The sequence below is a fragment of the Lathyrus oleraceus genome, chromosome 4 (genome assembly GCF_024323335.1).
Source record: "Lathyrus oleraceus cultivar Zhongwan6 chromosome 4, CAAS_Psat_ZW6_1.0, whole genome shotgun sequence".
NCBI classification, from domain to species: domain Eukaryota; kingdom Viridiplantae; phylum Streptophyta; class Magnoliopsida; order Fabales; family Fabaceae; genus Lathyrus; species Lathyrus oleraceus.
In genome coordinates, this window is record NC_066582.1 from 155,243,650 (window position 1) to 155,259,198 (window position 15,549).

Below are 15,549 nucleotides of genomic sequence, written 5' to 3' on the forward strand. Positions count from 1 at the left end.
TTATAGGTATGAGCTGCTTTTGCTATGCAGAATAAAAAAAATGAATGTGTGTAACGGAGCAAATTTTATTGTATAATATACCATGTACACCAACCTCACATCTAATATATATTCATAATCAAATACATTTTATTGATGAGTAACACTAAAAGTTTCTTTATTGTAAATGAGTAAGATAACATAAATATTTTTTGGGATGATTCTGGATAAATGAAAGTTACAAACTTTTGAGTTAACAAATCACTCAAAATCGTATGTTTGTTTTAGATCATGTATTAATGGAGGAATATACTTAGACAAAATACTCAAAACTTAGTTAGTATTAGCTCTTGGATTGTAGAGATAGTCTTAAGCCAAAATATTTTTTTTTAAATTATAATTTATTTTAATTTATATACAAAATGACTTAGATAATAAATAATTGTCATGTCACATTAATTTTGTCATGTAAAATTAAATATTGGAGGATGAAAGTTATATAAAAACAAAATAGTAGAATTAATTTCGTGAGCAGAATATAATAACAAGAAAAAACCATAATTTGACTTAAAATAATATAAAGTTTAATATCTTTTTATTCCGTATCTTAAATTAGATAAATAAGAGTACAATTAATTTTTTAATTTATTTATATTTAACCAAAGTCGTGGCATTTTAATTTTGATTTTAGTAGAAAACCACAATGTCAAATATCAGTTCCTCGCCTTCAAACTAACAAACCCCAGCTTCGCAGGGACTATAACGCGACGGACGGGGGTTAACGGTTCCTAGAATTACCCAAACAAACTTCACTTTCTTCCCACCCTCTTCCTGCAACACAGTCAATAGCGAAATTTCAAAAAAAAAAAAAAAAGAAGAAGATTATCATTTTCTTCTTATTTTGAATCAACTCTCTTATAGTTATTCCCCTTTGAACTCTGGTGTTAGCGCGAAAATCGAAAACGGTGTTATTTATGCGTTTATGGCGACGGCACCTAGCAACAATTCGACGGCGAAGGTCGGAACCCTAAGTTTTGGATCGCCGATGTCTTCAATGCCGCCGAAATCTCAACGCGGTCAGAATAAGCCCAAGTGCAAACAGTGTGGCAATGTTGCTCGTTCTAGGTCTTTATTTTTATCAAATATCATATACAAGTTTTATTTGGAAACTTTGATTTTAAACAATTGTTCGTTTTGATTTTGGTTTCTGTTATTTGCAGGTGTCCTTATGAGTCATGCAAGAGTTGCTGTTCTAGAAATCAAAATCCGTGTCCTATTCATGGTGAGTTTGGTTCTTCTTTTCATGTTCTTACTCTTATCTTTGGATAAACTCTTGTGTAGTTGAATCTTACTTGTATAATGACGCGCCTGTGTTCTCTGCTTTTGGGGGCTTTTTTGTTTTTGTTTTGAATTATGTGCTTTTTATTATCTTCTTGATGGTGTCTGGATTTCCCTAATTTTGATGCTAACATGCCCAAGCTGTAATTAGGTTTTGGAGGACTAAGTCTATATTTGATATATTTTTTATAAAAACATGATAAATGATCATATAATACTTCAATTGCACTTAATTGGCTAGCTTATATGTTTTGAAATTGGAAAAGTGCCCTCTAAAGGGTGCATCGGCTCTTGAATTCTTGTAATTAACGGTATTTTAAAGACATTCCCACTAGTGGAGTAGACTTGATGTGAGTTAAGAAGGCAAGTTAAGAAAATGTAACACCGGAAAAGATGCAATTATTCAGCAAACCTTCAATCCTTTTGGAAGATTTACAGTATCTGTTTACTTTCTATTACGTTTGTTAATATTTCCCATAAGAGAATGATTCTAATGGCTTTTCATCCCCCACCCCCTCTTTTTCATGTCATGGTGATTGTAGTGTTAAAAGCCAGTACAATACCTGACAACACTCCATCTACTGGTGCTGCCCCACTTGATCGGAAATCCTTTGAACCACCTCCATCAGTGTAAGTTGTGACGATCAACACCCTACATTTAGATCATATTCATTTTGTTAGTTTTATATCTCAAACATATTAGAAAAATATAGTTTCGGAACAATATTTTATTTTCTGCGGAATAGCATTACTATTTATCTTATGTAGTATTGGAAACATCTGGTATATTGGAACATGCCATTTAGTAATTGCTATTATATTGGGCCAAAGTTTCAAGCCTTTATTTGGCTCAAACTCTATTGCAAGAGGTAGCAGCAATACGCATACATTACACACATTTTTATTGTTTATATTATTTGATTTGGTTGATATTATTCTATTATTAAAATAGGAAACATTACATGCACTTTTTGTAAATCAGTTTTATCAAGTATCGCCAATATTGAGGTTTTCCCTCCATAATCTTCTATAAAGGCACCGCAAAGCAGCTGAAATGGCGCCATGGACCGTCATCTGCCATCGACAACACTGTTGTAAATTGTAAACAGATATACTAATCCATAAAATGTTGGTATTTAAGGACCATGTATGATTTATGAAATAGTGTTATAAAATGGCGGCGCCATGGCTGCTATGGCGGATATACATGGCAATTTTTGGGCTTGCCTCAATAGTAAATACCGACCGATATTGCGATTTTTTCTGCCATAATCCACTATAATGGCGCCGCAAAGCGGTCAGTATGGTGGGATTTGACTCTCCGCCATGGACCGCCATCCACCATCGACAACACTGATGAAATGAGTGTGAACATTATTCCAGGAGGCTGGGAGCCTTCCTCTCTATCAAACAGAGACATTCAAGTTGGTACTGAAGTGTACACTCTTTGGTTGTGAATCACTCTGACCACTTCTGTAAAATCACCCCGACAATAGCTTATCTTCACAACCCACTTTGGTGACGTCTCCAACCACCGTGGTGGGACTCTAATAATGTTAGTGGCATTTATTTTCTTTAGTGAGTCACCCATAAGAGAAACTGAATGGCAAGATTTTAAACTTGGCATGATGCTTGTAAAAACTTCATGGGAGAGATTTTGAGAGAGAAAAGAGAAAACAAAGACTTGTATTTTTCCCATACATGCTTACGGTTTGCTGCCTGGCTCTTTTCATGGTGAGGGAAAGAACGGAAGTGCAATTGACATAAAATTGAGAATGAACTTTGTTGATTATATGCATTACTGTGCTATGTTCACAAATAGAAGAAATAAAAGGGGTTGATGCCTATATCCATCCCATGTGAGAAGCCCCGATACTCCTAAATAGCCAAAGTATGGGTGTCTGACATGTATCCGACCCTGATCCATGTGTGATATGACCTGATATGTAACAGGGAAGTATCTGGCAGTTAAGTTATTACTTATTATTTTTTTAAAATGTGGCTGATATGTTTTGGATACGACTATTTCACGAGATACAACTGAATGGCACCGCTACGACACAAATATGAAAAATTCCAAACAAAGAAGATTTTTTTATTTTTTTATAAGAAGCCAGGATTCCAGGATTTTTATTTTTTAGATTAAAATAAAGAAATTGAAATATAAATGGAGTGACAAGAGTCAACAGCACGCATAATAGTTTGATCAAAAGCTAGGGTTTGACACCATCTAGCAGCTGTCTCACAGCCCCAATGAGTGTCCTGTCTTCACTGTGTATTCTGTTTCTTTTTTCTCTTCTTTTTATGTGCTTTGTTTCATATCCTCTCATCTGTTGCTCTTCTCTGTGTGTGTCTGTTTCATATGCCTCTCCTTTCTTGGTGTCTCTGTTTCATCTGCGTCTCTTTGTGAAAAGATATGGGAATGGGGGGAGGAGACCGACACCGTTAGTGTTAACTATTGAGTAGTGAATATTAGACAATTCTATGAATCATTAATGTTTTAAGATAGTATGAATGATGTTATTTTTGTTCTATAAATGGTGAAGAAAGGATATGTAATTGTCATTTGTTTTGATCATTTTCAGTCATGGAAATGTTTATTATCATTTTTAGACTACTTAGATTTATATATTGTGCATATATATAATTTTAAATTATAGTATCTTGGCCGTATCGTATCTTTGCAATTTCAAATGTACGGTTAGGACCCAAGTTGCTAGTAAAGGTCCAAGTGAGCAATTGGCCCATCATAATGCAGTGGGCCCAGAATTTGGCTGGTTTATTCTAGAAGGGGTAAGTTGGGAACGTCCAAAATAAAAGAAAGCTGAATTGGTGGCACGGGGAGTGAGGTTGAGACTGATCACTACTTTTTATTATTAATAGAGGAGGTGCATATCTGAAAAGATCACTCAAAATCTAGCTAGTTATTTATGAATAGGAGGCACTAGCTTTACTTTACTATAAGAGCCTAGCCTAGCTATTTAGCAGATTTGGGTGTTTTCCCTTCTGTAATTCTTTCAATAGCATTCATTAATAACACACAGTCTCCCTTTTGATGATTTCTTGCTATATTTTACTGTTTTGAGGATTGATTAGCAAACTGGTCCGATCTGCTGGACGTGTTTGCCGGGATCAGCGTGACTTATAGTCTCTTTCTCGCAAGGTGAATGCCACAGAAGGCAACTTAAGCTGTGGAAGCAAAAGTAGCAGTGTTGGGAACAGAGTTGCCCGAAATACGACCCGAGTTGTTGGAGGTTGGAAGCACCGCCAAGGAGAATAAAGCAAGCCTCATAGCCAAGGTAGTCAAATTCAAGATCCTACACGGGAACGGGTAGGGGTCACAAGGTCGTGAATTTGGGGGATCGTAACACGAATTGTCGGATCCTACCAAAATCATACCCAAAATACTTAAACAAACTCAAATTAAGGATCATAAAATTCATGACATAAAACAAAATTAAAAAATAGCCAAAATAACTCCAGGGTATTTAAAGTACATGAGAGAGGGAGAGTGAATGCAAAGAATTTAACTATTGAATAGACTAGGTGGCTGTATTGAGAAGTTTCAAAAAAATTAATGGGTGTATTGGGAAGGTTTTCAAAAATTAGTTAGGAATTAATTTAATTGGGATTATGGGTGAGAAATAAATAGTGCAGGTTACAATAGCATAAAAACCCCATTTTTAAAGTATTTTTGAAGCTCAACTGTTGTTACTAAGTAATCGGGTTGCAAACCCGACTTGGGAAACCATGAGTGCGATGAAGATGAACGGAATTAGCAGACATGCATGATCCCACTGCTCTTACGTGTTTGCCCGATGAATCGCTGTGGGAATAGGCTGGGTCGAGATAGGCTTTGTCGAGCCTTGTAAAAATATCAAAACTTAAGTCTAACATGTAGTCAGGCCTTTTTGAAGGCCTGAGAGGCTTTCTCGAGCCTTGTAAAAATATCAAAACTTAAGTCTGACCTGTAATCTGGCCTTTTTGAAGGTCTGGTTGGTCCGTTAGCCTACCTAAAAGTCTATTTTATTTGAACATATGTAAATAAGTCATTCCATTAATGTTTATATAGATTAAAAAACTAAAAGATGAATGATACTATAAGTTTGTTATTGACTTACCTGAGTTTATCTAGTAGCATAAGTTTTGTGAAACTATTTGTTTAAGAAAACATACTAAAACAACATATTACATTGTTCATAAGTTGTTTTTCAATTTATTTTCATAAGTTCTTCAAGATAACTAAGTTTTATTTTTGTATCTTAATTCAAAGTTTAATATATAATACACTAACAAATAATAAAATTATTCGTATTTATTTAAATAGGTTGGTCTGATAGGTTTAAAAGATTTTTTTTATGACTGGAGGCTTAGTCTTTTTAATTAAATAGGCTTATAAAAAGCCTATGTCTTTTTATTTTAAAAAAAGTCTTGCCTGGTCTGGATGTTTGTAGGCTAGGCCTTAGGCCCCTAATAGTTGACCTAACCTATTTCCACCCCTACTAGCGATCCCACAGTCTCCACCCAAATCCAAATTTTCACCTTCACGGATCACGAAGCCCCCTTCAAGATCGTAAACCTTCGTTTATCATGTGTTGGCTGCATGGGAAACAAGGCAGTTCATAGGCACTTAATAGATCGTAGAGGCACTTACTAGATCGTGACGAAGCTTTGAGACAGTTGCGCGCTCAATTGCCACGTGCTCAAGAGAGGATGAAAGCTCAAGCTGATGAGAAGATAGGAGACAATAGTTTGGAGGTAGGTGAATGGGTTTTTGTTAAGCTGTGAGCACACAGGCTGCAGTCGGTTGTGTCTTTGTGAAGCTAGCTGCAAGGTATTATGGTCTGTATCCAATACTGGGAAGGAAGGGGACCATGGCTAACAAGCTCAAACTACCTGTTACTTCCAAGGTTCATCCGGTGTTTCATGTGTCCCTTTTGGAGAAGGCAGTGAGAGAGTATCACGAGGAGAGAGAGCTACCAGAGCATATGGTGAGGGATAATCCTGCAGTGTGCAATCCGGAGACCATCCTGGCTTCTCATGTGGTGCAAGGCAGAGGGGAGGAGGTGCTACAAGTGTTACACAGTGGAAGGGAAGGGAGTATTGTTAGGACCACTTTCCATACTTTAACCTCGAGGACAAGGCCGTGGCTCAGGAGGGAGTAGTGTTAGGACCCAAGCTGCTAGTAAAGGTCCAAATGAGCAATTGGCCCATCATAGTGCTAGTGGGTCCAGAATGTGTCTGGTTTATTCTAGAAGGGGTAAGTTGAGAACTTCCAAAAGTAAAAAGAGCTGAATTGGTGATGTGGGGAGTGAGGTTGAGACTGATCACTACTTTTCGTTATTAATAGAGGAGGTGCATATCTGAAAGGATCAATCCTGAGAATCTAGCTAGTTTAGCTTTCTATAAGAGCCTAGCTATGTGGCAGATTTGGGTGTTTTCCCTACTGTAATTCCTTCAATCACATTTATTAGTTATACAGTCTCCTTTTTGACCATTACTTGCCATATTTACTGTTGAGGATTGGTTCCTAACATGTACCGATGTAACATGCACCACTCTGGTGAGTGGCATTTCAATCTTCCCATCCCTGAACTACTGATATCTTGCAAGAAATGCAAAGTAGTATCTTTATTAACCGGACCTAAGACCAGTTATTGGAAATTCACACTATTAGAGAATTGCTAGTTTAGGCTTAGTCTAAGTTTGTTAAATCTATCAAGACTGACACCTGTCAGCTTGACTGTACCAAACCGGCTATTAACAGGTCAACTGTTTGCTGATATAAATGCAAACAATTGCAGCTTTTTGTAACCAACTTTCATAAATTCAAAAGTTAGTTACAACTTAAATGGAGTCTCTATCTTTACTTTCTATTACACTTAAGAGTGGTATTACGCTTAGCCATGTGTAGCCTTTGGGTCGTGTCAACAGAAAGGAGTATTAACATCCACATTTGAGAGAACATGAAGCAGTCTTTATGGCTCATTTTGTTCATGATTGGCTCATATCAAATGGTTTTGAACCTCTGATATGTCTCCCATTACACTTTCTGTGGTAGATGTGGTGCCAGCCCAAGAGGCAATTTACATGATTTGTAAGCATTTTTATGCTTGAAACAACGACCAAGATTTGAGGTTTTGAAAAAGTAGGTTCTCTGATACTGATATTTTACAGTCAAGTTACCTTGCATATTACCCTCAACCCAGGTTTGCAAAAAGAAACAAATCAAGGGTATTTGGGCAAAAAATAAAATGGAATGAAAAATTTGAAAGTTTGTTTTTTAAAAAGGAACCAAATAAATTCACAAGGTCCTCTTTATATAGGGGGACTAAGGTAGTATGCAAAAAGTTTGATGTAAATGACATATTCAGGCCTGAGGGGAGTGTTTATTGTATTTGGTTTGGTTGATATCTTGTACCGATAGAATAGAAAACAGGAACTGTACCTTTTGTAACTGACTCTAAAATTTAGAGATTTAAAATTGTGTAATTTGTGATTTATTTGAACTTCCAGTTCCCTCCAGTTTTCCTTCTAATTACTTCATTGGTTCAATTATAGAGTCAGTATATTTAAAGCATCTTTCAGATTCTTATATTTTTGCCTCAAGTTCATTTTGCTTTTTATTTCAGAAGTGCTGGTAGAGTTGCATCACTTCGACAACTTTCAAATAGTTTTGCTCAGTTCAATAATTTGCATCTTTCACTTCGATCAAAGAAACCACTAACTAGAAAGGTACAGACACACTATATAACCTCGGTTTGATTGAGTATAAAGCTTTTTGTAGCAAGCTGTATGTTGCTTGAAAGTAATAGCATTGTGTATGATTACAGGATGCTGCAGCAATAAATGAATGGAGATTTTCCAAACTAAAGGAATACAAAGAGCAAAATGTTGAAGCAGAAAATGAAGCTTTCGATCGATACATGCAAAATGTAGATTTACTGGAAGAAGTATTATCCGTGAAGCCTTCTGATGACAATGTGCCCTCTGTATCTGAGGCTAATCCTACTCCAATGGAGAACAGTGAGATCATGATACCTGGGTTAAAATTGCAGTTAAGGTCAAATTCAACGAGAAGCGATGGCGTGAGAATAAGAATAAAAAAAATTGTTGACGAGGGGTTAAAGAAGCTTAAGAAGTGTGCTGTAGATGGTGACAGCAATGAACAAACCAACGAAGTTAATGAATCTTCAAATAAGAGAAAGAGGACTGAAAAGTTATCAGCTATCAGTGATCTTATGGACAAAATCAACAAAGCCCGAAGTGAGGAAGATTTGCAGTCATGCTTGGAGGTGAAGTTACAGCTTTTCAATTCAGACGAAGATTCTGCCATGGTACAAGCTACAGACAATGAAATGCATCAGAATCAAACTGCTGAAGGTGATGTTGCACCAGCAAAAGAATTGGATTTTTCATTACCGAAATTGGTTGGTGCTACTGAAATTGATCAGGAAACTCTCAACACCATAGACAGACACTTTTCTTCTCTTGAGTATGTAGGGCAGTTATGAGGTCAGATTTAGTAGTTAAAATTTGCTTCTTCGGAAGGAAAAAAATCTAAATGCTGTGTTGTATCATTCAAGGAAAATGCTATGTAAAATTAGAATTAGTCAAAATGGAAGCTTATCAATGTCTTAAAAAATCATAACGAATCCATTTTTTTGAATTATTGAATTATTTGGACCGTGAACTTGTTATATTTTCAGTTTAATCATTGTTTGTTTAAATGAGGTTAAACAAAAAAAGAACTAATCAGATGAACTAATTCAATCGTGATATCAAAGTATCACCGGTTCAATTTGTCATATTAATATGTAGGAGTTTGAAATTGAATTCCAATTATCCACTTCTTCAGCAACGTTTAGTGTGACCGTAAATTTGATTAAAAAATGGGGAGTGCTTGCGGCACCCTAAGTATTACACAGATAATTCATTTATTTTGGGTCATTCTTTAATTCTATGACTAAATTTATTTTAAAAATGTATTTTTGAAATATCTTTAAAAATACATTTTCAGAATCTATTGAACTAGAAAAAAAATATGCAGAAAGCTGTGTTTAGGAATTTGACAATTTGTAAATTTTTTGTATTTACGAAGAAACCAATTATGCATATCTAGAGTGACAATGAAAAATGATTTACTTTTTTATATAAATTAAAATTAAGATATCTTGTATTTTGAAATAAAATATATTTCACGCCGAATAAAAAAATATATCTAACATCGTCATAATTATTTTATAGAATTTGAATTTAATTTGTTAAAAAGAGAGAGAAAATTCATAAATTCAAATGTAATTTAACCTTTAATTTAATTGTGTGCTATTAAAAGTATATGTGAAGATAGCCAATTCAATAGTGTATTACAAGGGAAAACTGTCTCATCATAAATTATCATTTTTACTATGCACGGCAATGAAAAATCAATAAGTAGTTGAAATTTTACCTGTTATTTTGCTCTAGTAAGATCGAACAGTAAAAATAAAGAGAAGGAAACTAGTGATATGGTGGGTCCAAAAATATATTTTTGGACTAAATTTTGAAAAAGAAAATTAGAGTGAGACTTAATCCGAGTGTGTTTTGATGAGATTAGATTGCATCTTGAAATGCATTTTTATATTCTGTCTAACGTAAATCCGAAGATGTATTTCTAAATCACTTTATTTAAAAATGAACGTGTCTTAGTTACAAATACATGAGGTACACATAGGGTGAATCGGGAGATTCTCCGACATAAATCTTGAAAAAAATAAAGTGTCACTCACTTTAGACGTGTTTTGATGTATAACTGATACGTTCGGAGATACATTTTTAAATTCTAATAGTATTTTTAGAATTTTATAAATTGATTTTCCACCACTTAGGTGGGATAATTAAAAACAAGTCATAGTCTATATTCAATGCGTAAAGATTATTCATATTTTGGTATTTTAGCTGTATTCGGATTTGAGGTGATAAAAATTAGTTGAGTAAATTGATTTTTCAAAATTTGTTAGGGTTAAAAGTTGATTTAAGATGAACTAATTTATGTTTGAATAGTGAATTGAACAATAATTTTGATATAAGAATTATGTTATGTTAGCCTTGTTATGTATAAGGACGGCAAAATAAATTTGTCTCTTTTGTTCGCACTTTTTTTTATACAACGGACAAAAGTTTTAGAGCCGTACCCTATGATGTATTTATTCAGTTTTTTTTCCGCAAATGCAAGTATTATATAAATTTGGCTAACTTGTGCCCCAAAGACACAAGTTAAGAGATAAATGAAGAATTTTTAATAGAAATTGTATATTAATTTTATTAAAAGTTGATAATTAATATTTTTTTAATACAAACTTTCATTAATGAATTTCTTAACATGTGCCCCTAGGGCACGAGTTAACGTTATCGTATAATTTTTTATATGTAATTTAAGAAGTGCATTGTTAGCAGGTACGCCCCGCCTCGCCTCATTTTTTTTGCGGGATGGACCAAGGTTTTACGTCCACACCTTAAACTATGTCAGTTCCGTATTTTTGTGGGATTTTACGGGACAAATCTAAATAGGACGGACATGTCCGTTTGCCACTTTAGATATGCATGTTAGTTTCAAACCTGAATAAATAAAGAGAGTTGTGTTTAGAAATTTGACAATCAATGTAAATTTTTGTCGAAATTTATGATATGGATCAATTATGTAATGATGTAAATACTAGGTCGTTGTCTGCAAGCAACACATTGTATGGTTCGAGTAGAGTGTTAAAAAAGTAAGGGTTGATGCATCATCATCTACATGTAGTGAAAAATAAGCAAGGATTTTCCCGTTATTGTGAGTGAGTGTGGGTAAAAAGGTTTGTTCATGAGAGTATATATATACACACACTTACAAGACACCTTTAATGTTATTAGTGCTTATGCACCTCCGGCTAGGTTAGCATAACACTTTAACGTAAATTATTAGGAAGATTTATAAGGTCTATTTCATAATATACTCGAAAGAGACAAGACTTCTCTAGGAAGTGATCTAAATGGACATGCAATGAGCGTAATAAGAGGTTTTAAGTGCATGCATGAGGGATGATACCTGAGAGGTAAATGCAGAGGATAAATTCATCTTGAATTTTTTATCGAATTTTGATCTTACTATAGTTAATACATGGTTTAGGAAAATATATGAGCATCTTATCACATAAGAGTGAGATGCCATGTTCTCAAATAAATTTCTTTCTTATTAGGAAGTCAGATAGAAAATTTTCTTGGACTATAATGTTATACTTGAAAAGATCTTGACTACTCAATATAAAGTGTTAGTTATGGGTGTAAGAGTCAATAGGAGAGCGAATAGATGAAGTCATATGAGAGTTTCAGAGATCAAATGGTGACATTTGAAGGGTGACAAACAAAGGAGTTTCCAACACAAGATCTTAGAGTGAGAGTTCGGATAACTACAAGGAAGTGCAAATAATATGTGGAACAAGTTGGCACAAGAGATTATAAAAGTAGCTAAAGAGACGTTAGAAGAATCAATAAGTTTATAATGAAAGTGTTTAGAGTAAACATAGAGAAAAAAAGAGTATTTTAAAGAATGTTTTAGGTGTAAAAATCCCGAAAGTAGGGAAAAATATAATAAATCTAAGAAAGAGACAAGAAAATTTCCAGTGAAACAAGAATCAAAACTTTTAATAGATTATACATTATCTTTAGGAACCAAGGAAGGAGAAATATATATATATATATATATATATATATATATATACTTGCTAAGGAAAGATAAATAAAGACTTAGAGGTAATCCAATTCATTCCCAGAATAACATCGAGTTGAATTAGAGGCAAACAAACTAAGTCAATCCCAAAATCTCTACCATAAATTATCAAAGGACAATTCACACACACCGACGAAGTAGTCACTGAACCATACTCTCATCGGGTTCAGGAAATAACACAGCGTCAACAACACATGTACTCTTACAATCAGCGGCACATTGAACCAATCCTTTACATATGAAACACCTCAGAGAAGCATAAGCTTCTCCCCCACTTGTTTCAATCCTGCTTATGTTGGCAAGCAATTAGAAAAACAACGAGCACCAACAATATTTCACACACATGGCGCGTATTAGGACACACTTTGTATCTCAATCTTTGTGATTGTATTTTCTTGAGTGACTAGGCTTAGTCAAAATTACTCAAGAATATATTGACAATTATTCTTTGTGATTGTAATCAAGTTTGTCTATAGTGGATTAAATCCTTGTGGTAAGGCGAAATCACCTTGACGAGTGGACTGGAGGTAGCTTTGTTAAGTACAAACCAGGATACAAATAATTGTGTTTATTATTTTTATTCTAAGTTTTCTCATTGTCACTTTGGGTTGCAAAAATTTTCATTCTTGAAACCCAATTCAAACTCTCTTTCTTGTGTTTCCATTACCTTCAACATGTAATGGTTTTGACATGGGCTTAGGCGAGTATATCAGATGAAGATGGGTCATACAACTAGAGATAAATGAAAACCTAAAAAAACTATAAGAGAAACTATTAAAAAATATCTCAAGATTAAGGGTCTATTTGTTTCATCTTTAAAAAAATGGATTTTTTCTTTGTATTTTTAAAAATGGATTTCATAAAACCTTGTTTCAAAATATTACAAGTTTTTTTATATTTATTTTTTTTAAATTGAAAGATTAATTTTGACATCCTATAACATAAACATACATTATTGAAGATCAAAATATAGTCGAGATCATAATTTTTTCCCAAAAAGTTGTATCTCAAAAATAATATTTATGAAAAATTATTTGTAATAGCTTAAATTAAGTGATTTTTTTTTTAAATTTTAATATCCATTTTTTCTAATAACATGACGAAATATATAAAATAACATTTTAAGAATAACTATTCAATCCAAAATTTCACTTGAAACTTTTATGATAAATTTTTTTTGTAATTTTTTTTACACAAAATTATGTTACACTATAAAAATTATTTGTAAAAAAAGACAAAATAAATAGGTTCTAACAAATTAAATAAAAAATTATATTGAATAGACCAATTAAAACATAATTTAATCATTGTAGCCAACTCCATTTAGTGGAATAAGACTCGATTATTGTTACTAAAATCAATTTTAGAATTAAAAGTTTCAATTTCTTACTCTAAATTAGAATCAATTACAATATGAAATATACTCAAAAGCATGAATATGTTAAAATTAAGGGAATTTCTTAATGCACCTTATATATTACTTGGGCACAATGTGAAAAATACTAAAATGCCCACAGATTCCAGAGATGTATCTCCGGACGCACCCAATTCTAACTTAACGTTGAAATATTCAGGAGGTGCATCTTCAAAGTTATTTCAGAGAAGCATCTTCGGAAGGTATTGGAGCTTAAATCGCGCTAGAACCTTTCTCCTTTCCCATTTCTAAAAAAATACAAAGTTTGCTCAAACTCTCTCAAAGTATTTTCCATCAACCAACTCCCAAATCAAACAATCATGCTGAGAGGTTCTTCAATCAACATCAAATGCATCAGAGACATCATCAAAGTGTGAGGTAAACTCTAAATTTATAAGTTTTTTGATGTTTTGAAGTTTTTGAGTTTTTGTGTAAATGAGTAGAAATTGACGATTAAGGTAAGAAATAAGTAGAAATTGCATGAATGATAATTAGACATAATGTAAAACATGTTTGTTGGATGACCATTATTTTTTGTGTTTGCATGTCTGCATTTTCGCCATTGACGCAACTGAGGTGTTATAGAATATTCAGGAGATGCATCTTCGAAATTTTTCATCGTTTAAGTTTTCCAGTAACTGGAGATGCATCTCCAAAAATTAGTAGTCTGTTTTATTTTTTGTTTTTCTTGTTTGTTATGTTGCTTGCTTGCACTAATTGTCTAGTTTACTTTAACTTATTGACATTATGGATGATAGACACGAAAAGCTGAGGCACGGGAGGATTGCACAACATGCATCAGTGCAACGGGAGAAAAGTCAGGTTTCAGAGGTTCTTGTTCACTCTGGCCATGTAGAGACATCTACTTCTGCGGCTAATACTTCTCCTCATGCTTCTCCATCTTTTTCTTTACGAAGGAGACGATTTTCACCTACCGACGCATCACTCCCTCCATCCTCCCACATGCGTCAGAGATATCGTGTCACCGATGGTACCGGAGGCACTAGTGCCACCTTCGACGAATGATGCTTTTGAGCCAGTGCCACCTCCTATTGCTAATGCTGCTGAGCCAGGGGCACCTCCGGATGTTAAGGCTGCTGAGGATATTGATTCAGAGCCATTTTGAGGAGGCCTTGTTGAGTTGTCAGTATTATCTCTGTACCTAGACTATATTGCCAAATATATCTGGGATGGAAAGGTAGCATTAGTTAGATTCATTCTTTTTAATTTACATTTATTTTAGTTTACGTTTATTTTAATTTACAAGTTTCTGACAATGATTTATTTTTCCGCAAGACCGTGCTCCGCTGGAGATTATTAATCATAGGCAGAAGATTACTAGCTTACCTCATCCGAATAATGAGTGATTTCAAGCAACTTTGTCCTCATCTACCCGAGCGCGTGATGCGGAAGTTCGATACACTCAGACCATTCCCAAACACCTTATTGTCTCTACTCCTCATGCTTTGACACATAGATAGACGGATATCATGTTTGATGATTATGAGAGTCATCTAGTACTGGAGGAGGCGCGAAGTGTAACACCCCGAATAAAATAAGAGAATTATTTAAATTAAGTTAATAATATATTTAATAATTTAATTAAATAAATTGAATTATTGGATTATTATTATTATTATTATTTGGAATAATAATTATTGGAAAATATATAAGTTGGAATAAGGAAAAAAGAGTTTTCATTTTGTAAAAGGGTTTTACGTGAAAACGGAGAAGCTGCAGAGAAGAGGAGAAAGGGGCAAAGAGGAAGAACCAGAGAGCAAAGGTTGGAGAAGAGCTTGGAGCTTAGAGATTTTGCCGGATTAACTCAGGTAAGGGGGGTTTATCGTCGTTTGATGGGTATTATAGATTAACATGTCATGGGTAGTGATAGCCGTTGAATTGACCCTAATTGGGATTTAGAATGCTGAGAAAATTGTGATGAATAAGTTGTATGAAAACTGAAATTGAATCGATAATTGTATGTGTCGTGATTTTCCGATAATGTAGCTTTTTACGGAATTGGAATCGGAGGTCCGGAAGTCCTCCAACGGCGGAAAATGCGGAGAACTCT

At 34.1% G+C, this 15,549-nt stretch overlaps 1 protein-coding gene across 2 annotated transcripts; it reads left to right on the top strand.

The window, feature by feature from the left end:
• The first annotated feature begins 664 nt into the window (after positions 1–664).
• Positions 665–9,010, top strand: LOC127074272 (uncharacterized). Of its 2 annotated transcripts, none has more exons than XM_051015577.1 (5): positions 665–1,104; positions 1,200–1,261; positions 1,860–1,947; positions 7,950–8,052; positions 8,151–9,010. In XM_051015577.1, exons 1-5 carry the CDS (start codon positions 962–964, stop codon positions 8,829–8,831), a joined length of 1,077 nt encoding a protein of 358 aa, XP_050871534.1. In that variant the 5' UTR covers positions 665–961; the 3' UTR covers positions 8,832–9,010. The 2 variants fall into 2 exon arrangements, with proteins under 2 accessions (XP_050871534.1, XP_050871535.1); XM_051015578.1 differs by having other exon boundaries at positions 7,953–8,052.
• Positions 9,011–15,549: the final 6,539 nt, after the last annotated feature.